At 45.0% G+C, this 25,884-nt stretch overlaps 1 protein-coding gene across 8 annotated transcripts in view; it reads right to left on the reverse strand.

Annotated features, from left to right (window-relative positions):
* LOC119163118 (XK-related protein 6) overlaps positions 1-25,884 on the reverse strand; it is a 177,315-nt gene that overhangs the window by 141,208 nt on the left and 10,223 nt on the right. For all 8 annotated transcript variants that reach the window (XM_075874188.1, XM_075874185.1, XM_075874183.1 and 5 more), the window contains exon 3: positions 21,135-21,316. In XM_075874188.1, coding sequence (XP_075730303.1) covers positions 21,135-21,316 — 182 coding nt within the window. The remainder of the gene's footprint in view (positions 1-21,134; positions 21,317-25,884) is intronic.

Raw genomic sequence — 25,884 nt, forward strand, 5'->3', positions numbered from 1 at the left:
GTATCGGGGCACAGTTTAAACAAAAGTGTCTGCTATGTCAAAGTCAATGATGGGATATTGATAAATGGCCGTTGTCGCTGCTGTGGCTCCCGCCTCTTTCGGTCTTCTCCTACTAGCGCAGTAAAGCCGGGCAAAGTTGTGCATGGCAACAGTGACGTGAGTTGGTCCAGTCGGTCCGCTTCTGGAGCCGGGTAATTGGAAGTACGCTAACCCGATGCGGACCACTATACCGGGATTTCATTTAAAAATAGGCCCTTCCTTCGCACAAAAGTAACACTACAAGGCTTCTGGTTCACTATTTCAACAATCAACGTTGACTGAATAATTGTCTTTAGTGTCCTTTTGAGGGTAACTGTATGAATTCCCAGAGAAGGCAAACGCACGAAGGGCAGACAGAAAGTAAGGTTGCGTGAGGGAATCAGAATGTTCGCAGGGATAACGTGGCAACCGAAAGTGAAATTCCGGGTTGATTGTTGCGCCATGGGAGAGGCCTTTCTGCGGCAGTGAGCCTAGACCGGCTGATGATGATATATTCTTAACGAAGAGAGTACCCCTCCCAAAATCGTCGGAAAATATATATATATATATATATATATATATATATATATATATATATATATATATATATATATATATATATATATATATATATATATATATCATTGTTGCAACGGTTTCATTGGGTTATAACCTTTATGCTCACAGCAGACAAACTAGCCCATTGCTACATGTGCTACATTAGTCTTATATATATATATATATATATATATATATATATATATATATATATATATATATATATATACATACATATATATATATATATATATATATATATATATATATATATATAGGCAGGCTTGGTGGTTGAGTGGCCGTAGCGTCGTTGCATATAGTCCAGTAGATCCTCCGTGAGCGGTCACAACGTGGTTTATTTCGACGTTTCGGCCTAGAGTCTGGCCTTCATCAGGATTAAAGATACAGTTTATTGGTGCTCAGCTTTATACAATCTCAAATCAGAGGGCAAGGAAAGAGAAAAAAAAGACAATAAAGAAAAAAAGAAAAAAAAGAAAAAAAGAAAAAGGAAAGAAAAAGAAGAAAAAAAGAGAAGAAGAAGAGAAAAATATTATATGGTGGACGCCTCTCGGGTGCCCCCCTTCCACTCTTCCCTCCACTTCCCCCTCATCTCTCTCCCTCTCTCCCCTTCACCTCTCTGATGTGAGCGGTCTGTGTATGTTTCCGTTCACTAACGCATTCCTCCCGATCAGTAGGCCCCTCCTGGCACTGGCGGTTCGGTGTGGGGCAAAAAAGAGCTTGTTAGGAAGTCCTCAGCCTTTAACTACTCGGGGTCCCGTAAAGAATTCGTCGTAGAAGGAGGGGTGCCGCGTATTGTGGCAGTGGCTGGTAAGCGGGCATTTATTGTGGCAGAGGCTGGTAACCAGCCTCAGCCACAATACGTGGCACCCTTCCTTCTACGACGAATTCTTTACGGGACCCCGAGTAGTTAAAGGCTTAGGACTTCCTAAAAAGCTGGTTTCGGCCAGACTCTAGGCCGAAACGTCGAAATAAACCACGTTGTGACTGCTCACGGAGGATCTACTGGAATATATATATATATATATATATATATATATATATATATATATATATATATATATATATATTATATATATATATATATATATATATATATATATATATATATATATATATATATATATATATATATATATGGGTGATTCCACGAGAGATCGACACGGGTTCAAAAGTTGATATTTTAGATGTCATTGAGTATTTTATATTTCGTGCACCTCTCACCAGGTAGCCCGAAAGTCAACTTCGTTTTATGATTAATGGCATAACTTACGAGAAAAAAAAATATCAAACTTCACCAACACGGAGGCACCAATTTCGTCACCTGTGACTTTCAAAAATTGCAGATGCTATAAAAAACAAATATTTTTGTTTCAAGGAAGATATTTTTTACCTGAAATGCATGTCTAATGAAGAATGAATTCATACGGTTTCACGTTAGTAGACCTTAAGAAAGTATCTTTTAAAAATGTCTAATTTTGCGACAGTTTAAAGTAGGTTACGTATAACCCATTTTTTTTCTCCGAAAGTAATGCAAGCAGCGTTTTCAAACTTGACACGTTTCAAGGATATAGTGTGTTAATTAGGTACATAAATTATTGCTGCCGTAGGGCAAATGTAAATTTTTACATATTGCCTCAAAGTTCTCATATTGGCAAAAGCGTACTCCACTGAAATTGGAATAAAAAAAACCATCTTCGATTTTTCCTAAAATCTCGTAAATAGACAACCGAAGGCCATCATGCAGTAATATTGAAAAACATGTTGCATTATTTTGTTTTTAGCGACAATATTCGTGGTGCAAATCAGAGCTTTTCGACAATGCGCTGATAAGTTGAGAAATCTAGAAATGGGAACGGAAAAGCGGCAATGAGCTTCAAACGCGAGTAAACGTGACCGCATTTGGTGAAGAAAGGCTGTTTTAGCAGATAAGAGTAACTATTCTTAACACGGTATTCTACAGTATCTGAATTGACTCTTATAAGTAGAGCACTGAGACTTGTTATATGTGATGCCTCTCCATTACTGACACACAAATGGACCTGCTGCGACAGCCATGTGTTTGCAAGACTTTGAGTAAGAGAATTGATTGTTGAATTATTTCATAAACTATTCATAACAAAATTTTATCATTTGGGGCACGAAGACTGCCGCATTAGACTGGAGAACACGCTTTAGGGCAAGTTGTCATCCGTCGTCTGCTCTACACATGAATTACTGTGCGCCGCATCTAGGAGGCAATGCTTTAGGTCTCATGCTTCAAAGTAGGGACAAAGATTACGCCTCCCGTAATTTTATCGACAAAAACATTGTGAAATTCATCTGAGCGTACTATACTTCAGTTCTGCATTCATGCGTAGAGCAGACGACGGATGACAACCTGCAATGATGCGTGTTCTCCAGCCTAATGCGGCAGTCTTCGTGCCCCAAATGATACAAATTTGTTATGAATCGTTTATGAACTAATTTAACATTCAATTCTGTTACTCAACGTGTTGCAAAGACATGGCCGTCACAGCAGCTCCATCTGTGTGTCAGTAATGGAGACGCATCACATATTAGAAGTCTCAGTGCTCTACGTATAAGAGTGAATTCAGATACTGTAGAATAGCGTGTTCAGAATAGTTACTCCTATTTGCTAAAACAGCCTTTCTAATAACGATCCCTCTAATTTCCTTGGCATTATTGTCTGTTAGATCTCATTATTATTGTGTCAAAACACGGGAAATTAAGCCCTTAACTATACACTTCATTCAATATATATATATAAATATATATATATATATATATATATATATATATATATATATATATATATATATATATATATATATATATATATGTGTGTGTGTGTGTGTGTGTGTGTGTGTGTGTGTGTGCGTGTGTGTGTGTGTTTGAGGAAAGAAATGTATAGTTAATGGCTCGTTCTTGCATGTGCATCGAACGCATTATTGCAATATCGCAGGTTCGATTCCTGCACACGGCAAGTTATTTTTTCACCCACATTTCTGTCTCCTTTCTTTTTTACATTACATTTGTTCTAATAACTTCTCCTATACATTACTTGGCATTATTGTCTGTTAGGTCTCATTCCTATTTTGTCAAAACACGGGAAAACGAGCCCTTAGGTATACAGGTATACACTTCTTTACTCTCTCTCTCTCTCTCTCTCAATATATATATATATATATATATATATATATATATATATATATATATTTATATATATATATATATATATTGGAGCACCTAGTAACTTTTCACATGAATATAATAAGGTTAATGGAAGCCTCCTCAACAGGGTATATTTCTATCTTTCAAAGAAATTATTAACGATTAAAAGCAGCTCAGTAAGAATAGACTCTAAAGTGAAACAATTGTTAGAGAACTGAAAGTTCTTTGATCATTGATAATTATTTATATACCTGTCTGGCCAACTACGTCTGTGTTCTCCCGTATTGCCACATTACTCTATAATATATCAACATCTGTACAGGGGGGTTTTAGGATATAGAAAGATGTGTGCGGTCCCCAAACAAACAACGTTAAAGTTATTCCGTGCTTGCAAGAAACTCTTTTTTTCAGACGTGTTTGTCACATACCCATATACCATGGGCTGCGATATCCGGGTGCGCGCCTCAAAGTAGTTTTCTATTTAGGAGCAGCGAGAACAGACGTTCGTAATTTAAACGTGAGGAGAACTTTTAAAATTCTGGCATCGGCAGCCTTGACCCAATGACTGCAAGAAATAATAATCAGCTTCTCAGCAGAAGTCGAACCCAAGATTGTTGTGTGGTCGTCACGTATTTTGCTACGAAACCTTAAATCGTCTTTGGAAAATGTACAGTGCAGACATCAATTCAGTGCAAATGAGAACGGTTACAGTACAAGATATCTAAATTTACATCGAGGACATAAAAATTGCTTATGTACTCCTAGTATACATGCGCACATCATGCATGGTTAACATCTATGTGATTTTGTAGTCAGTCCTGTTTTCCTAAAAGTTTCATAAACATTATATACGCACTCACATCATTCGGAAAGCAATAATCAAGCGTTGTTGGACGACAGTGGAATGCGCTGAGAAATGATATTCACATCATCACACCATAGCGCACACTTCGATTTCATAATATGCACATCAGTGAGTGTTGATTTTCATATGAGTGCTGAGCTTAACATGAGTGCTGAGTTTGCATGAGTTAATAATTTCATTTTCAAATGCCAGTGTTGTCGACCACTACTATGATATTGACAAAAACACATCGATGCACCTCGCAAAGCCTGTGCGAAAGAAAATAAGAAATGTGTCATGGATGAGTCCTCATTGACAGCTTTGTATGAAATTGAATCCCTCAGCTTGAATTTAACGCAAAAGATTTATACGTGCTGAGGTTCACTAAGATTTCATTGACGTACATACCTCTTAGAATTGGTGTTGAAAAATTGTATATAACCACATGTCAAAAAAATAAGTTCCATCAACGGGAATCAAATGAATGACCTCTCAATTCATCGCCACAAGTGCTGAGCATGCTTTTTACCGCGAAACGGACACAGATTCTAACTGTTGCACAAACACGCCTCATATATCACTCACACAAGAGGACGAAGACGAAGTAGTGTCGTCCTCTTGGAGGGGCAAAGTAGTTCACCATCACTGTTGCCTCAGTTCTTAGCACCTGCTGTGGGTACTGCAACGCGTCTGTCTCATTAGGTGCGTTTTCAATGCAAGTCAATTTTTTTCAATCCATTATTGCACTGCATGGTCACGAACTCAGTCTAAGAGTCGATCTTGCTCATGGTGTCCATCGAAACCAAAACAATAGTCCTGTGACCCACACCTGCCTCTCGTGGCAAAGCCCATTGTTTACACTCATCGTATTTGTATTAACAACATTTCTTAAAGAGCCTCAGTCACCTGCATAAGTTGGCCAATAAAAACAGTGTAGACATAGTTTTCTTTTAAAGGAAAAAAAATTGAACGATTACAACGTAAGACTATACCTCACTGCTTCCTTTCGAAATGATCCTTAGCTGTATATCATTGGTGAATACACTCCGGGTTATGCACACAGCACAAGCTTTTTACGCGAGGCAACACCTGACACGAGAGTAATTCATCGCATAATGGCCACTTATACACGACCACGTGAAAAATAGAAGACTGAACTATTTTCAATGCGTCATGTCTGCCATTGGTTCATCGGCATGTACAATTTTCTGTGTGCCGAATCGTCACGAATGTGAATCGAATCGTCACGAATGTGAATGGGAATTGTCACGAATATCGTCAGGAATGTGTGAAATGTCATAGTGTTTGTTGCAGTCCTCGCAGTATGAACACTGAGTTCAAGTGCTGAACGATACATAACACTTTTTCGGAATCACTACATGGCATCTTCTAAATATAATTCAAAGAAGCCAGCCGCCGGTCATATTAGCAGCGACCATACTTGTGGCAGCTAGCGAGATGGATTCATATGAGTGTAATAAATTATGTTCACTTGGGGCATAAGGGCATGTAGTTGTTTGTGTTCACATACATCTCTGTGAGTTTCTCTTTACGTGGCTAGAACTTCGGCCCAAAAAAAAAGTTTATTGTTTGACCTGCAATCTGCTCCATCCATGCTCCATTCATTCATGTCACGACCCCGCGACATCAGGTGGAGGTGCGGCTTTCATATACCACACGCCCCCTTCAAGCCGTAAAGCCATCTACAACGCCGAGAAGACCTCGATGCCAGCCACGAGCTGCGCGTTAGCCGCAGGCATCAAAGCTTGGCACACGAGTACGAGCTTCTACCTCACAAGACTACGCGGACCAAGACGTTGACGGTGACCACGGCGACATTAACAGCACCTGTGCAATCTGCACCACTCCTGCTCTGGCAATTTAAGGAGCCGCCAACTTCGCGTGGTTCACCATTCGAAGACGCGGAAATCTGGCTTGAGAGGTTCGAACGAATCACTGTCTTCAACACTTGGACCGAGAACGAAAAGATTCGGCATGTCTTTTTCACTTTAGAAGACACTGCTAGGACATGGTTCGAGAATCCAGAGCAAAACCTGAAAACTTGGAAAGTTTTTCGGGGCAGGTTTCTTTCCACTTTTCCAAGTGTGGTCCACAAAGAGAAGGCTTAAGCCCTCTACGAAACCAGCATGCAGCTGGCAAACGAAAACAAGGCGCTCTACCCGGAAGATATGACCAAACTCTTCCGTCACGCCAACCCGGAAATGCCCGAGGACAAAAAAGCCCACGTCCTCATGCAAGGAGTTAAGCGAAAATGTTTTGCGGGACTAATGCAGAGCCCTCCAAACAGGGTCTAAGAGCTTGTCCCGGAAGCGACGACTATTAAGAAGACCTTTGAAATACGCCCACTTCAATCCAACCACCTCTCGACGTCAGGCTGTGCAAAAATCCCATCACTCTACTCAGATGATCTACGCGGAACCATTAAAGCCGTAGTGGGCGAAGAACTACACCGAATGCTTCAGTCATGTCAGCCTTAAAGTTTGTCAATCGTAGACGTCGTGAAAGAAGAAATTCGGCAATCGCTGGGCATGCCTGAGTGAGTGCAGCCGCAATCGCAAGCCATGAGTTACGCTGCTGCTGCCAGACGCTACGCTCTCCCCAACGTCCGCGGCAACACGCCGCACCATCGCATTTCCGTCACTAGACACAGCCGCCACCACCGCCGACGACATACCACTCACCTGCCTCCCAGCCCTACGCGCCGAGAAAGACCGATGTATGGTGCTCTCCTGACGACCGCCCACTCTTCTACCACTGCGGAGAAGCTGGCCACACATACCGCCGCTGCCAGTACAGCCGAATGGGCTTACGCGCGGCTTCACCGTCAACGCACTGCCCCCGCAGCTCAGCGAGCGACCACGTGAAATCACTGACTACCTCACCAACACAGAACGGGTACCTCGACGTTCCTCCGGTTCACCATCACCGGGAACTTACGGGCCTTCTCACCGATGGCAGTAAAGAAGCAGCCCGAACAGGAGCCGTACCGTCAGTCCATATTCAAAAACTAAAGAGAGCAACCGATTGATTTGTGGTCGCTGAACGACGAAACACCGAAGACCCTCCACCGCCAACGACGACGTGACGAAACGTTAACACGTCGCAAGCGGGAAAGATCCCTGAAGTGGAAACTTCTCGGCCAGAAGGAGACCTGATAACGCCGCGTGAAAACAGTGGAGCAAACCGACGTAACCGCGACCCGACGCCACGACCAAACCGCAACGCACGGCGACGACTAAGCGAAATTGTTTACTTTTCGACGTCCACAACGTCACCACTCTCGCGACCACTAGGCCAACTATTTCATCCACAGAGGGCCTTTCCCAACAAAATTGAGGAAAGGGAAGAATGCTTGGCAAGGCCCTGAAATCTGGACCATGGGGGGTCATCTAATAACACGAGCCGGTGTTTTCACAGCAATAGTCACCATTGGTAACTGGACTTATCCCGCCAGCTTTGTAATTCTGCAGCACTGGTCCAGGATGCAACATTTGAGATGGACTTTTTAAGTCAACACGGCGCGGTCATCGACCTTACGTCTGAGGCAATAACGCTATCCATAGTGAAATCGCTCCCACCGCAGACGCCATCAGGAAGGCACGCCTTGAATGTGCTTTAAGATCAAGTCACCGTTCCTCCTAACTCTAGCGTCAGCATTTCCGTCGGCTCTCAAGAATCAACACACATGCAAGGCGTCATCGAAGCCGACCAGAACTTGTTGATCAACCGCAACATTGTCGTCGCCAGAGGAATAGCTGAGCTGCGGGGAGGTAACGTAAGAGTGTTGCTCACGAACTACAGCAATGAGTACAAGCACGTGAGAAAAGGTACGACGGTTGCCCACATCGTATAAATACCGGAATCGAGCAACGCTTTCGCCGTCATCGACTCTGCCGAATCCACTCCAACGACTCAAGCGTTTCAACCGGCTTTCGATGTTCATGCGTCGGAGCCTTCAGACGCATGAACAAGAGGAGCTCAAAAACCTGCTCCTAAAATACAAGAACTGCTCTTCGTCGTTGTCGAGAATTCGGCAGACCCCTGTCACGAAACATCGAATTGTAATAGAAGAAACATTGGCAGATCCCACGTACTGTGGGAATGGATGATATGCGAATCACGAATAATGGTTAGCATGTCACTTTAAAATGAGCACTGTTACGAGGCGCAGGTAAATTAGGCCCTGCGTGACTTTCATGTCATGATTATCATGTTTGGACGTGTCATTTCCTTCGTCATCTATTCACGTCACCTGATACCAAAGTTTTATGCATGGAGCTAGCAAAGCGGCCATGAGCGTGCTATGAGGATAGCTTGTAGTTCAGTTCTACATAGCACGCACGCCATGATTATCGAGTTTAAACGTGTCATTGACATTAGTCGTCAATTCACGTCTCGTAATACCAAATCTGGTGTATGGGGAACTGGTAGAACGGTCGCGAGCACGCTATGAGCGTAGCATGTAGTCATGCTTTACATGACACGCAAATCATGATAATCATGTTTGGACATGTTATTTGCCTTCCTCGTCTATTCACGTCATGCAATACCAAATGTGGTATATGTGGAGCTAGCAAAACGGTTGCGAGCGCATCATGAGCGTGGCATGTGGTCATGCTGCTACATGACACGCCTGTCATGATGATCATGTTTGCACCAGTCATATACCTTCGTTGTTCATTGACGTCCCGTAATACGATACTTGGTATATGTCAAGCTAGCAAAATGGCGATGAGCGCATCATGAAGGGACCAATATACTCCGACATAATGTTGACGCGTGCGCACGCTGGGTGCTGCGACACTACGCTAGCAAAATGCGAGCACTTCATAGTCTGACGCCAGGCGCGACCAGCCTCTGTCGGTGCGGTCCAGCTGCAACCAGCGCGAAATGCAACATGCTGCATTTCACGCCAACGACGTTGTCCAGAAAGCACCACGTGTGCCTAGCTTCGTGACGAAGGGACGCTGGTCGCGCTCAAACACGCATGCGTCAAAGTAACGTAGCGCCGCGCACGCCGGTGAGTGTATGCCAGGCAGATCAGCGCCTGCGCCTGGCGTGGCATCGCCGGCGGGACACGATGAAAGGAACGCCGGCGCGCACGGGCGCCGGGTCACGTTGAAGTGTATTGGTGCCTTGAGTGTTGCAAGCAGTCGCGTTCTTACATGGCACCCATATGGTAATTATCATGTTTGCACTAGTTACATACCTTCGTCATCCATTTACGTGACGTACTACCAAATTGGATATATGGGAATAAAGTGAAACGGCCCCGAGCACATCATGAGCGTAGCATGTAATGTTGTTACATGAAACGCGTATCATGATTATCATGTTTGGACGTGTCATTTACATATGTCGTCCATTCGCGTCACGTAATACCGAAAGCAGTCCAAGCCAAGCTTGCGAAACGGCCGTGAGCGCACTATAAGCGTGACATGTAGTCATGATGCAACATGACACGCATATCACGAATATCATGTTTACACCAGTCGTATACCTTCACATGCATTCACGTACAGTAGCATACAACTTCTTAGATATGAAGCTAGTGATACGTATGGGAGCGTACCAAGAGCGTGGCGTGTAGTCATGACTCATGACTTACATGACACGTATGTCATGATTTCAAGCTAGGGTCTGTCACTTGTTTTCGCCATACAGTCATATCACACCACACCAATTTTGGAACAGTTCTTGTGATGGAAACCACCGCAAGAGCAGCAACACTATGAAATGTAAATCATGACATCCATGGCATACATATCGTGACAGCCATGTTACGACTAGTCAGTTATGTTCGTCATGCAGTCCTGTAATGCCATACCCTATTTGGTATTGATACCATTAAACGAATGGCCAGGAGAGCTAGAAGACGTAGGTGGCTAGACAGACAGACAGACAGACAGACAGACAGACAGACAGACAGACAGACAGACAGACAGACAGACAGATAGATAGATAGATAGATAGATAGATAGATAGATAGATAGATAGATAGATAGATAGATAGATAGATAGATAGATAGATAGATACGCTAAAAGTTGCCGCACAGAGTTTTGACGCGAGAGCACAAAGCCATAGAGAAAGAAGTCGACAAAATGCTCCACGACGACATCCCATGTCCTTCAAAGAGCCCATGGGCGGCAGCGGTGTTTTTAGTGAACAAAAAGGGTGGAACATTATGCTGCTTCATTGACCATCGCCGACTCAGCAAGATAACCTAGAAGGACGCATACCCTCTCTCCTGAGTAGATGACGCCCTTGATCGACTCAAAGACGCAAAATACTTCTCATCGATGAACCTCACGACAGGCTATTGGCAGATCGAAGTAGACAAGAGAGACCGAGATAAAACTGCGTTCATAACACCAGACGGCCTCTTCGAGTTTAAAGTCTTGTCCTTTCGTCTTTGCTCGGCGCCTCGGCGCGAAGAGTGTGTGGTATTTTGGCCACTGTTTTCCGAAATAACAGGGCTCGTAGGGTCAACTTCAACAGCAGCAGCCTGAGAACTGGGGTCATTTGCGCACTGAACATCAAGTGCCGTCAGAGAAAAGACGCCGACGCCGTTTTGAGGGCAGTGCGTTGCGTCTTTCGAAGCGCATTGTTCCTGCACCAGCGCGGAGGCCGACGCGCCAAGCGTCGCATCGACAATCGCGCTTTTGTTGTGCGCTTCGTTTGAAGGAACTTGTAGGGGTTAGGCCAGCACATCGTCGGTGACCTCCTCTGCGTCTCCCGAGTCGGTAGGTGGTTCCCTTGCCGGTGTCAGTGGTGGAAAGGCACCAGCGGCAGCGTCTGAGTTAGAGCGGTGGACACGGCAAACCACAGTTGGGTGGCCCTCCCCGCAGCGTCGACATGGGCGGTCACATCCTTCACTAACGTGACCGTGCACACCGCAGCGACTACAATACTGTGTTGTGCACTGGGCTCGTAGATGGTCCCCTGAGCCGCATCTTCGACATACACGCTGGAGACTACGGTAGTCTAACGTAGCATGGTGACCGGAAATGCGCAGGTAGTTCGGCACAGGATTAGCGGCGTTCATCTTCATTCGAACATACCGCGTTCCAGTGAGTACGCCGCGTCGCCCGCTCATCAAACCACTGGTGACAGTGAGCACCTTGTCATATGGGGATAACGCTTGGACGAGAGCTTCGTTTCAGACGAACGATGGCAGGAACAGGCAGGCGACGTTGGTCACTTGTGGGCCAACGGGAACGACTTGAACACGCTCGCCGCTAATCACCAGGCAGCCAGCATTGACGATTAGAGACATGAAGGCCATGCTCTTCACGGTGACTTGGAAGTTTCGAGCTCCCTGATGCTGCACGCAGTATACGTCTGAGAGGCTGACTATTGAGGCCGTCGCATCAACGACGGTCTGAGCACTAGTCCCCGTAGAGACAACAACGTCGAAGACAAGTGCCTTCGAAGGCATCCAAGACGCTACGGGCACCCTGACTCCTACTGACGGACGCCCTTGACGTAGAACGATCAGGGCCGTCCTTAGCACTAGCAAGCCTGGCGAAGCTCTTTATAGCGGCACCCGTTCGTTCCTCGTAGCCGTGTTAGTATGTAACAAGTATAACATTTGACCATCAATGTGGTGCCGGTGAGAGATTTCTTCTGTGCGTTGTTTAACAATTGAAAATTGTGCTCAATTTACATGCCAATGGCTGCTAATGAGGAATGACGGACAGGAGCATTCGGCTTTTAGTTAACGCGCACCCTGCGGTCCCCATTAGCAGCTATTGGCATGTACATTGAGCACTCTATGCCAAGAAAGGGTTGCTACGTTATACTCGCAGGGTGTAACCTGCTTACTTTTAGAAAGGTTTAGCGAGCGTTGAGCCGCAGTATCATGAATACAATGAAATAGTATATACCATGAGTGAACTCGAGGTGGTAAAAGGTGGGAAGCAGACCCGAAGCGTGAGCCGTAAGAAAGTGTGCGTGTGCCACCTCTCGTTTAGTCTTTGGAATGTCCGCTGGATGGCGGTGCTTCTATATGGGGAATATATGATGGAAAAATACGAGATGGTGGTACTTGGAGTGTTGAATAGATGGACGAACGGACACCCAGACAGATGCCTAGATGGACCCATGAATGGATACAGGGGTGGATGCATAAACGAACGCAGGTACGGACGCACGAACAGACGCACGCACGGGCGGGCGGATGGACGTAGGGACGGTCACACAGACGGACGCATGGACGGACGGAAGCAAAAACGTATGCACAGACGAATGCTTCACCCCACTCTCCATCATTCACTCCGTAGATATGCTGCCAATTTGTTTTCGAGACGAAAAGACACCGGACGCGCTGTGAAACGCACAGGCGTCAAGGCAACGCATCGCGCGCCTGCGAGTATATGGCAAGACCGGCGCCTTGCGTGGCAAAGCCGGCGCGACACGGTGAAGTGTATTGGCGTGTGGACGGTGGCATGTAGTCATGTTCTCACATGACACGCATATTATGTTTATTGTGTTTTACCCAGTAACATGGCTTCGTCTTTCATTGACGTCATGTAATACCTAATTTGGCATACGTGAAGCTAGCGAAACTGTCGCGAGTGCACCATGAATGTGACATGCAGTCATACTGGTACATGACACGCATGTCGTGATTATGATGTTCGGATGTGTCGTTTACTTATGTCGTTTATGCGCGTTTCGTAATACAGAATTTAGTATATGGGAAGCTAGCGAAACGGCCGCGAGTACATCATGAGCGTAGCATGTAGTGATGTTGTTACATGGCACGCATCTCATGATTATCATATCTGCACCAGTCTCATACCTTAGTCATCTATTCACACTTGTGATACCCAACCTGGTATTAGTGAAGCTAGCGAAACGGCCGCCAGCACATTATGAGCGTGGTATGTAGTCATGTTGTTACATGACACGCATCTCATGATTGTCTTGTTTGCACTTGTCAGATACCTTCATCATTCATTCAAGTACCGCAATGCGAAATTTGGTATATGTGACGCTATCGAAAAGGACTAGAGTTCATCATGAGCGTGGCATGCTGTCATTTTGTTACATGACACGCATGTGATGATTTTTATGTTATGGTCTTTCGCTGGTGTTCACCGTTGAATCATGTCGTACCATACCAGTTTTTCAACATGTCATGTGAACGAAACCACCGCAAGACCTGAAACACCATGAAATGTGAATCATGACATTAATGTCATGTATATCATGAGTTTCATGTTATTACTGGTCAAATATGCTTGTCATATAGTCCTGATATGCCATACCAAGGTTGGTATTGATACCATTATCTGAACGGCCAGAAGAGCTAAAAGTAGTAGGCGGCTAGATAGATAGATAGATAGATAGATAGATATATAGATAGATAGATAGATAGATAGATAGATAGGTAGGAACATAGATAGATAGATAGATAGATAGATAGATAGATACGCTCCAAGTCGCCAAAGTTCGTTAATAAATGCTTTGCGTTTAAAACTTGCAAGGCATGTTCATTGGATAAATAGTGATTTCACTAGCACCTAGATTTTGTACGGTGAAGGAATGGTTCTCGGTAGAAAATCAGAAGGTTGCGAGTTCAAATCCTGCAGGGGGACCTTTTTTTCTTTTTGCCTGCGTCAATGCCTTCTATATTATTTCTTTAAGGAGATATTTATTTATGGCTACCTGTTCCAACAACTCCCAGAAAGGCTGTCACTCAGTACATCGATCGGTTAAATTGACTAGCTCAGGCCTTGGCAGTTTGACGTTCAATTTTTGTGGCGTCATTATGGTTGCGTCACCGCTGATTCGTTCAGTTGGTTGAGCTGGAGACGTGTGCTTTGAGTCGCCGTTCATTCGCTGTTCCAGCTGTCGCAAGCATTGCACTATACAATGGTTATGCTCAATCACTTGAGTGTACTCTTCCTCCAGGTGTCCTACGGAAACCAGGGTCTCCGTGTCGTTGTTAGCAGCATCTATTTCTGTCCATAATAATGCCAATCCGTCATGAACCATCCGTTTGGCGTCAGGTGAACTTTCCTGTTCTGTTCACATTGGTTAATAAGACGTGCAGCTTGTGCCCGGAAGATCATGCATTTCTGGCACCCGCATTTCATGTTCACTTAATAGGTCATTGGTATGCTCACCGGAAGGACGGCGTCAGGCGATCACAGGGACGTTCTGGCGTGGAGTCATTGAAGTGGACAGTACAGTGTAATGTTCACGGCAGGATAAGTCCTGGGTTTCGGCACCAGAAAGCTTGTTTTTAACGTTTGTTGGAATAAATATCAATGCGCGTAGCTCTGGTAACAAATCACTATTTAAATAGGAGCACACATAATGTCAACATAGGTACACAAGTAGTAAAAGAGTTCTTCGCTACACGGAGGGCAATTTGCGACTGACTCCGCCGTCTTCGCCGCTCTCCCTCTACTTCGGTGGTCGAGCGTTGTCTCGTTTCTTTTCACCCACAGCTGCCCCTCGGTGTTAGGTTACAACCAGTGCGGTGCGTCCCGAGCTCGCCCGTGAGTCTGCAAAACGGGCCGATATCCTGCTCCTGGGAAACGTGTCCTAACTTTCTCCTGCTTCTGCTTCTTTCGAGAATTGCGTTCGCGACATACATCAGGCCAATTAAGAAGCAGCCTCATTATGCCGTATACACCTCTTGGCAACAGACATTGTAATGTCCATTTCCCGCAATGCCAAAGCCCGCGAAAAGGCTGACCGCATCAGTAGGGGCTTCCAGCTTATATTTATACTTCTTCACGTTAGGGTGCTACTGGATGGCAGTTTGCGTTCACCGTCTTACCGGAACACATGTTTTTCAACGTTTTAACTTCCCGTAGGTAAACACTTGCGTGTTTACGCACGTGCGTAAAAGTACACCAGTATGTTTTTGCAAACCAAAAATGGTGATGCTGTAGCTGGCTTTTTCTACACTGAGCTTACATAGGTTGGAATCACCACTGCAGGAAAATTCTCAGACTTTTTTTTTCATCATGTACAGTATCGTCGTATGCAGATGTGGAGTGAAGACACGCAACGTTATCACCGCGATCGTGTCGGCATCTTCCGACCATTCGAGCAACTGCAGTCTTAAACACGCTGGACCACGCATAACTTGTATGAGGTGAAAATGAATAAAAAGATAACTCATTTTCAATAACGCCACTGATCAATTTCGGCAGCACACGTAGAATGCACGACCTTTCTGCAATAACAGTTTCGTGATTGCCTGGATAATTTTGGTCCTGCTACTATAGCGCCACTCATGGAGCTTGCCAGGGGCTCACACTTTCACGGCTTCGTTTTATATGTCACACTAGCTTTGATAATCTGTCACTTCAACGCTGCTTGAATTCATTGTTGTCATTGTTATTATCGGCTTCACAAAGAGCATCAACTGCCAACTCGTAGCTGAAAAATGGAAGTGGTCCAAGCACGTGTGAGGCGTCTTACTCATGCCCCTGCCCACCATCTAGCCTCACTGCCAGAAAACCAACCTCATGCCTCGGTTTGCCAGACAGTCACGTCATTAGGTATACACATACCCACAGGATATACATTTACGTCCGTAATTGCAACTCCCCCGTGGTGTATCACCCATCCACAGGCTCAACTCACGGTCCCAGCCATACGGTCAAAACCCCGGCTACCATCTACAGGGCTGAAGCAGCTTTCTCTTTTCTTGTTGTATGACAAGTACAGCGAGCTAAGCATCAATATACTGACGCTTCAACTACAGTGAATAGGCCTGGAGTGTCGGTGATCTTTCCTGCAACAGCGGCAACGATGAAGATTCCGCTATCTCACCAGAAGACATCAACAACTGCTGTATTCGCTGCTCTACGTAGCTCAGTTAGTCATTCAGCACAAACCCGTCAAGAAATGGAGCACGTTTGTGGACTTCAAGGTAGCACTACAGTGTTTCCCATTCGCCTTACGCCGGGGACCTCATGAACAACTGGTGCTGGAAATTGGAGAGCTGCTCCACCAGCTCTTCGAAGAAGGACACGACATCACGTTTCAGCGGCTTGCAAGTCACGGCGATATATTGGGCAACGAATATGCTGATGCAGCTGCTCGATCAGCACACCAAGAGGGTGAAGAAGAATGTATTCGATCCTGAAGGTTTGATGTGACTGATGAAGATGAAAATTGCTGATGAAGAAGTAAATCTCTGTTAAACATTTAGAACTTACGGCACACGCGAGTGCATAGGCTGGACCCGGCTTGTCGACATTGGCCTCCATCCAGACTCGAGACTTGAGACGACGGTGTTTAGCCGACTCTGTCTTAGTGTCGCTTTCACCAGTTTTCGCCTTCTGAATCAGCATGAAAGATAGTGCTGCTTGCAATCGTTGTGGCAGCGATGAAACAACAGAGTATGTTCTCTCTCACTCCTTACGTTACAGCGTGCAATGAAAGCCGCCAGCTGCTCCAGTAGCTCGCCTTGACGACGGACCCTCGTCAGAATGGTCAGTGCTTGAAAGCCGATATGATCGGTCTTCGCGCAGAAAATTAGTAAAGGCCTTATTGAACTTTTGCGTGGTATTGGCCTATTGAATAGGCTATAGCACTCCACTCCCTTTGTTCTTTTTCACCCGTCTATTTCTCTTCGCTTTCGTTCACATCTTTCGTCCCCGATTCACCTATTCCCTGGTGCAAGACAGAAAACCGGATGCTCCAATTTCTTGTTAACTTCCCTGATTTTCCCTCATTTTATTGTTTATCTCTATTGGCGCTCACACCTACACCTATTTTGACTATACGGCTCGAGTCTGCGCTCTGCGGATATCACTAGTTTCTACGAACAAGGGTGTATTCAAGAGACACGGCCGCTGACGTGAAGCCAATTCGGAGAGTAGATCGAGTTACGTAAAGGTTTACGCTGCGTAAAGACCCACGCATGCGCAGATTCTATGCGGCATCCAGTAACGTAAAGAAGTGTGCATACGAGCTAAAAGCACCTAGTATTAACGCGATAGCGTTAAAGAGTTCGCGTTGCAGGAAACCCTCCGCCGGCGTGGTGGTGGTAGGTGGTAAAAAACATTTATTTCAAAAAAAGTCTACTAGAGAGTGCCGACGTGGATGATCGGCGTGCTAGAGTGGCAAGACCCTATTCCGAGACACCAGTGGAGCTGGAAGCTGCCCGTGCGCACTCCACCAAGGAGCGTTGTGCAGCCAAGGTAGAGCAGCCGAGCAGGTGCTCCTCCCAAGCCTCTCTAGTTGGGATAGGAAAAGGGGGTGAGAAAGGGACGGGATTAACTGGGCACGATGCTACGACGTGATATGTGTCGGCGAGGACATGACAGGTCGAGAAGGTGTCATTGATTTCCGGCAAAAAGTGCCTGGCGACCGCCGGACTGATAAAACTGTTCGTCTGCAGGCGACGTAGCAGTCGTTCGTCCGCTTTCTCCAAACCGCGTGCGGGGTCCGGGTATAGAGGCGGCGCGAAGCCCAGTAATAAGCCAAAACTTCGGGAAAGCTCGTCAGGTTGGTATTGCCAGATTCCGTCTCGGGACATGGAGGCACAATGGCCCGGACAGGAGAAGCGCGGGCAGCGGATTTTGCCGCCTCGTTGCCGGGCAGGCCCGAGTGGCTTGGGGTCCAGACTATACGTATGGGATTAGGGTTAAAGCGCCAAGAGGCTGCCTGTAGCAGGCTAGCCGCCAGCGGGGCAATGGAACCCTGAAGGTACTGAGAACAGGCCGAGTGCGAGTCCGTCAGGATGGTGCGTGAGGCAGGGTGAGAGGCGGCCAAAGCTATGGCAACCTATTCAGCCTGCGTTACTGTGCCTGCTCGAAAGGAGAGGCCATCTACGTGTTTGCCCTCTGTAATCGCGGCAGCCGTGAAGTGACCCGAGGGGGAGGGACCCGAGACGTCCACGTAGAAAACACCAGGACGATCGGATTGTCGCGTATGAAGGGCCGCGGCGCGTGCTAGTCTACGGCCAGGATGGAGGTCGGGGTTCATATTACGGGGTAGAGGTTCCACCCATAGCTTTTGACGCCAGAGCTCTGGTACTGGCTGCAGAGGGTCTTGGTCAGATATCGGGTTAAGGCCAAGTCTGTGTAGAAGACGGCGCCCTGAAGGCGTCTGCGACAGTCGATTGATTTGGTTAACGCGATGAGCTTCGCGCATCTCTGCAAAGATGTTGTGTACCTCCAGAGCCACGAATCGGCTGTAGGAAGTTGCAATAGGTAGGTCCAGAGCGCGTTTGTATACTGAACGAAGAAGGACGTCCAGCTGGTGCTTGTGTCGACGACGCAGGTGAAGGTAAGGCAAGGCGTAGAGGACGTGACTGGTCAAAAACGCGTGGGCCAATTGGAGGGACTGAGACCCGCGGAGGCCGCCGCGCTTGGTAGAAACTCGCTGTATCATGCGGCTCACTTGTTCGCTGGTGCGTCAAAAGCCTGCTATTGTGCCGTTTGGATCCTAGGACGATGTGAGGTGAAGGCCGAAAACCCGAATATTTTGCACTGACAGGACGGGCCCAGACGGAAGAAAAATTTGAGGTGGCGGTAGCGGAGAGACTGAAAGAAGAGCCGATTTAGCTGGACAGCACTCCAGGCCGCATGAACCTGCGTAGGGGTCCACCAGAAGGGCGGCCTTTTGCAGACGTTCTTCGATTTGCGCTAAGGAGCCGGTGTTGGTCCAGATTGTGATATCGTCCGCATATAGTGCGTGTTCTATTCCCTCGACCTCGCTTAGAAGAGAGGGGAGGTTCATCCTCGCCAGGTTAAAAAGCAGAGGAGACAGGACTGCCCCTTGAGGTGTACCCCGCGTGCCTAATAAGTACGGGCCGTGTTCTGGTAGAATTAGGGCGAATGAAGGCGGTGCGATGTGATAGAAAGGCGCGAATGTAGTTGAAAGTCTTCTGACCACAGTTTGTGGTAGACAGGTTAGTGAGTATAGTGCTGTGTTTGACGTTGTCGAACGCCCCGCGGAAATCGAGAGTGAGCATGGCTTTAACGTTATGGCGCATAGTAGTCGGCTCTAGGATATCGTGTTGAAGCTGGAGCAGGACGTCCTGCGCCGACAGATGCGGGCGAAAGCCAAACATCGTGTCGGCAAAGGTCCTCCTGGCCTCCAAGTAGGCGGAAAGGCGTTCGCGAATTATGGTTTCGATGAGTTTGCCTGCGCAAGACGTAAGTGAGATGGGTCTCAGTGCCTCAATGCTAACGAACTTTTCCGATTTGGGAATGAATGTCACGACCGATGTGGTCCATTCCGTTGTAAGCGGAGAGCCATCCCATATCGAATTTATAAGGTGGAGTAGCGAGAGGTGTGCTTGGTCGGGAATATTTGCCAGAAGCGATACTTTGATACCGTCGCGTCCAGGGGCCGTGCCCCGTCGCATTTTCGTGAGTGCAAATCGTAAATCAGAAAGCGTGTATGGGGGTCGAGGTCGGTGTTAGGGGCGCCGGAATACGTATATGCTGGGCCTGCGGGATCAATTGTGCGGCAGATGTAGCGGTCACAAAGTTCTCGCGCGAGTTCATCCGTAGTGTCTGCCGGCATCGGCTCCGTTCGTTGTGAGCGAAAAATCATCTGTCCTTGACCGAAAAATCAAGTAACCGAGATAGCCGCGGGAGGCCGCTAGTTGTCCACGCGTGCGCACGCGATCACACTGAAGAAACCATGCCATCAAAGAAAAAAGTGCTCAAGGTCATGAAGCGTGGGGTTTTTTTGTTTTTTTTTGCCATGCCAGCCCTCTCTGCTTGCCTTCTAGCACTCTCATCGGGACGAGAGAAGAAATAATGCATTTGCAGCATGCGACAATTCTTTGTAACTTCACTCGCACTGGAAGGATTCTTGAAATGTTAGCGGCGTAGGATTCGTAAGACAATAAGCTCTTCTAGTAAATGCAATCCACGGTTACTTGAAGAAGTGTTTCAGGGCCCCTTTAACGCATTTTGTTCGGCAGGTGTCATGACGAAAACGACCCCATTCGGCGACAGTGGCGCGTGCTGGTCGAAGCCACTGTGTGCGTGTTTCTGTGCGTGCGTGTGTACGTAACAAAATTATAAGAATAAGTATGCACTCAGTGGTTGAAGGGTGCACTAGGGGCTGGATTTCGCTCTCGCGTTCAACTCTTAAAGGGGATGCTTAAGGGTCCCCCAATTTTTTATTTAGATGAGCGTTCGTCATAGACAGTTTTTGTCAGACTCGAAGCTGAACACATCAACACAGCAATGCGTGAGGAGAGTGAGGAGGAAGTGAGAGTGAGGAGGAAGGAACGTCATGAGGTGTATGTTGGTTTCTCCATCTTTGTACGACTATGGTGAAGTTGGCCCGATTTTCAGCCTCATCAAAACAAATGGACAACAAGAACAACAGTTGGGAGCTCTCAGCACAGGATATTGCTTGAATTTTCCGTAACACTCGCACACACTAAATCGAAAGCACTTCAACAAGTACAACTAGCAGACAAACAAATAGAGCACGGAACTATCAACCCTTTGTAAGGCTAAGCAACGTTAATTTAACAGCGTATTCAAGAGAACAAACCTGTGAAAGTATTCCAGCCATCAGTATCCAACTTGACGTAGAACTGGAAGACAGCCTGTGGTGCAGACTTCAAAAGGGTCATGTAAAGTACGAACAACTGCAAGTCACTACGACGCTGCTTGAATGTATCGTTGTCCTCGTTATTATTGGCTTTACGAAGAGCATCAATTGCCAACCAGTACCTGAAAATAAACATGTATATGCTGGCAGTAATATAAAAACTTAAGCGAAAAATAACAGACATTTTCTCTCCATCTGTTTTGGTATTTATTTCAAGTGCGAATAGTGCCCGCGTGAAATAGTCTAGATGGCATTCTATATTAGAAACTGTCAGTGTTACACTTACTTATTTATTGCCACACAGCCGGAATCTCTACGCTCATGCAGTGTAACGAATACCTATATATATATATATATATATATATATATATATATATATATATATATATATATATATATATATATATATATTCTCCTTTTTTAATATTTAACGCCCATTCTGTTCCTTCACTGACAAGGAGCCAATGCATATAATGAATATCGATGGCGGTGCCTCATTCACCGGCTTTTTCGCTCCTCCCGACGCCACCAGCATGCACTTAAAGCGCTTAAGTCCTCCCCATTAACTTGTCATACACTTCAAAGAGGAACGAGCCGCCAGCGGACTACACGGAAAGGTGAAATACAAAAAAGGCGGCTGCCTGCCCACTTGGGGAAGTGTGGGTGCGGGGGAGGTATTGTTGATAATGATGACATTCCTCATCTACCTCTGCCCTACTCTGTTGAAATGCTGCCCCTTTCTAATTACGCCGTGTTGGTCTTGCTTCTTCTCAAAGATTTTCTATATTTTATTTAATGTTTGTCCTTCGTTTCGCTGTTTCTTCTTCTTTTTCTCTCTCTCTCTCTCAATTGACCCCTCCCCTCCTGTCTCGACAGGATATAAAAAGGCACGGAACTTGTGTAAATAGTATTATGCCTTGAAAAAGACAGGGTTCCTGTCGAAACGTCGGCACAATAAACAGTTGTTATGTGAAAGCGCATCTACTTTCATATATATATATATATATATATATATATTTCGACTGATTATCATTTTTTTACAGTACTTTATGGAAACCTAGCCTTGTGATATGGCTTTCAGCTGCTTAGGTAGATTGCAGCAAAATCTTTGTTTTTACAACAGCAAAGAGCCAGTAGCAATATGGAATACCGTCTTGCCAACACACCAGTCGTTCCAGCTCACAACGGCGTCAAGTGTTTTAGTTTTGCACAAGCCATAAGAAATTTGTTGACTCAAGGTTGGGATGGTGATGACTGCTGAACTCACGCATGTTTTGAAATGCGCAATTAAGCAGAAATATCGAATATCACTCATATTCAAAAAAAGCTGTTATCCGAAATAAAAAAATTCTATTCATATGGTGGTTTTGGGATGGTATACACTACATATCAATCAAATAATAAAAAGTTGTTACACTGGGACATTTTTGTGTGAACTGATAGCGTCGAGCAAACAGGTGAGTCACTGTTACACATAAATTAGTAATTAGAATTTCATAGTTGAAGAACGTATTTGCTGCTGTGAAGCAGTGGCTAAATCAAAATTTCACAAACTGTCTCAGCAACATTCATGATCATCACCCTGATCATCATCAGCCTGACAGCGTCAGGTTACCGAAAAATATTACAAAGTTTTTTAGAAGGTGCAACACTTACTATGCATAAGGTAGTTCATGGCAAGAGGTGGTTTGAAGTGATTAGAAATCATAGAAGGGTTAATAAGGTTGGGCTGAAGATTTGGCATATGTAATATATTCTTCGAGGCAGTAACTGTTCCTACCTTCAAGAAAAATAGGCAAAATCTTTGTTCCAGTGCCACTTCATTTTGAATAAACCATTTTATATGGCATCTACTAAGGATATCTTGCAGAAATCTGAATGACCAAAATTAAGTTAGGAGGCCTTAAGCTGACTAAGAAGTAATCGGCGTTAATAATGAATACTGCAGGACATTGGGAATAACTACGTTGTACGAGTATTGAAGGCAATGTATGAAACACATGTCTATGATGGGTCATTTACGAAAATAAACGCTATTTTGGAAGTGGTTGCTTGCGGATGAAAATGCTGGTCAATCATGTTTCTATAAAATTAGCGAGTAAAAGTGACAACACCCACAGAAAAATGCGCTGCCGCAATAAACGAAATTTTGTTTGCAATAAATCAGTGAGTTCTACATTCACGAAGCACATATGACAGCCAAATGAGAACAAAAAATGACACTCCAATTTGTGGAAATATGGAGATTATAACACATTATGCGAAACAATTCGATGCAAAGCCCTCAGTGTATAGCATCATATGCTGGCATTTTCGCTTTGGTTTAAGTGCCAAAAAGCTATTAAACGCCATTTTACGAAATGAGTAGACGTGCACATATGCCGTACTCACCGAGGTAACTGAGAGCACTAGCGAGGATTTCTAGCCTTGCGGACGGGAAATGACTAGGTGAAAAATGGCAAGCGGAAAAATATTTCTTTGGATTATGGAGCAAGTTTACTAAGTGTACCAGCGGATTGCATGCCACACCAATGATGCATATAGAGTTCCAGTTGTGGCCATCTCTGATCGGGCCTTTTCCATTATCACTAACCGAATTCAGGAGGACTGGGAGGCAGCCATACTGGGCTACCATCAAGCGGCCCTGCTGCGCCCTACAGGCCAAAAAAGACCCAGTGAGGCTGAACGGGGCGGCATTTCTTGCCAATAGAGTACTTAATCGGAGATCGTCGCCAACTGTTTGAAAGGATAAGGTCATTAGTTGTTTGACGCCAAAGACATCATGTTCGTCTCAAAACTCAATAAATGTTGTCAGAACCACCACTACTTTTATGTCATTGTTTATTGTAGTGTTAGTTTTTCACAATAATAAATTCAGACCAAAATGGAGTCAATTGTGAGTTTAATACCACGGAAAAATAGAAATAGAGAAAAAATAAAGTGTGGACTGCTGGGTGCCGCCGAAGTGGTAGGATGGGCCTAGTTCACCTCGCGCCCACTCTGGCGCGACCTCTCCTCCCAGAACCAACGCTTCCACACGCATGCGGGACAGTAGACTGTAAATAACGCGTTTCATAGGTGCACAAAATAGGTCCGAATCTGAATTGTTATTAGGAGTACCTATTGCACGAAGTATTTAATTTTATTTTTATTTATTTATTTTATCCTCAAGATTTTGACATTACAAAAGTTAGGGGCATGTTTTATGTCACAAATTGAAAAGAACAATTGATAAATATGCATAACAACGAAACTTTAATAGCTTGCTGAATAATACATACAGATTATTTATCAACTGTGTCAACAAAAGCAATATAGCAGTAGCGTTAAGGCAAGTAGTACACATGTTCAACACCAAGCGAAGGACAGTTTTAGGAAAAAACAAAAATAAAGAGCAATATATATATATATATATATATATATATATATATATATATGTATATATATATATATATATATATATATATATATTTATATATATATATATATATATATATATATATATATATATATATATATATATATATATATATATATATATATATATATATATATATATATATATATATATGAACCTCCGACCTCCTAATAACGCATTATTCGAAGGTCGCAGGTTTGGCCCCTGCCCAGGGCAAGTTCTCTTTTCACCCACTTTTCATTCTTCACACTGACATTACAATTGGTCTAATGACTTCCCCTATACTTTCCTTGGCGTTATTGTCTGTAAGATCTCAAAATATTGTGTCAAAACGCCTGAACAACGAGCCGTTATGTATACACTTCTTTTCCTTACTTATTAACGAGAGTCTCGTGCTGGCGAAATTTGTGCCTTAGGTTGTATGCAAAGGACTATTGGTCAGCTGCCAGCTGGTAATAAGTTCACGTGCTATGTGACACCAGACAGACTCATAAGGATTGTGCCACACTCGATGCCATGGCTACTGAGGGCGCTGAGTGACGCTCCCCCATTTATATTCAGATATATACAAAATATGTGACTGGGAGGATAGCCGCCGTGGTAGCTCAGGGTAGAGCATCGAACGCGTTATTCGAAGGTTGCAGGTTCGGATCTTGGCAACGGCAAGTTATCTTTTCACCCACTTCACAATAATGCCAAGGATGGTATAAGGGAAGTTATTATCTTGAATAGGTAGCCTTTCGCTTTTGTGGTTTCCTCGTTGATTCCGCCGCTTCGGCTTCACAGCTTTGTTCATCTGAATCAGGTGGAGCGAGCTCGGTCGTGAAGTCTTCATCCGAATCGCTGTCGGAATCACTCGAAGTATGGTCGTCAGGAAGGCTAAAATATAATTCCAGTGCTTCCTCTCGCGTCAGCAATCGTTTACCTGCGTTTTTACAAGCAAACAGAAAACAAAAGAGTCGGTCAAATGTTTCACTACACATCGAATGCAGCCAGCGGTGGCAGTATACGCTTATCCCATCGTCATGCTGTTTTTGCCTTGGCACCATTCGAAAAAGCTTTTAGGAGTAAGCATTGATTCTATTGTCGAAAACACCCGATTATTACAAGCTGGAACTACTTCTTTCGAAGCACAGAAAAGGGTACACTCACTTGGCATCTTGAATTATTCTTTTCCGGAGACTCACAGTGCGGAAATTCGTGCCGCTGGTGAAACAAAAAACACAATTTTGAAAATAGTGTACACCTAACGCTACCTATTGTACAGCTTTC

This window comes from Rhipicephalus microplus, chromosome 9, assembly GCF_043290135.1.
Source record: "Rhipicephalus microplus isolate Deutch F79 chromosome 9, USDA_Rmic, whole genome shotgun sequence".
Classification (NCBI taxonomy): domain Eukaryota; kingdom Metazoa; phylum Arthropoda; class Arachnida; order Ixodida; family Ixodidae; genus Rhipicephalus; species Rhipicephalus microplus.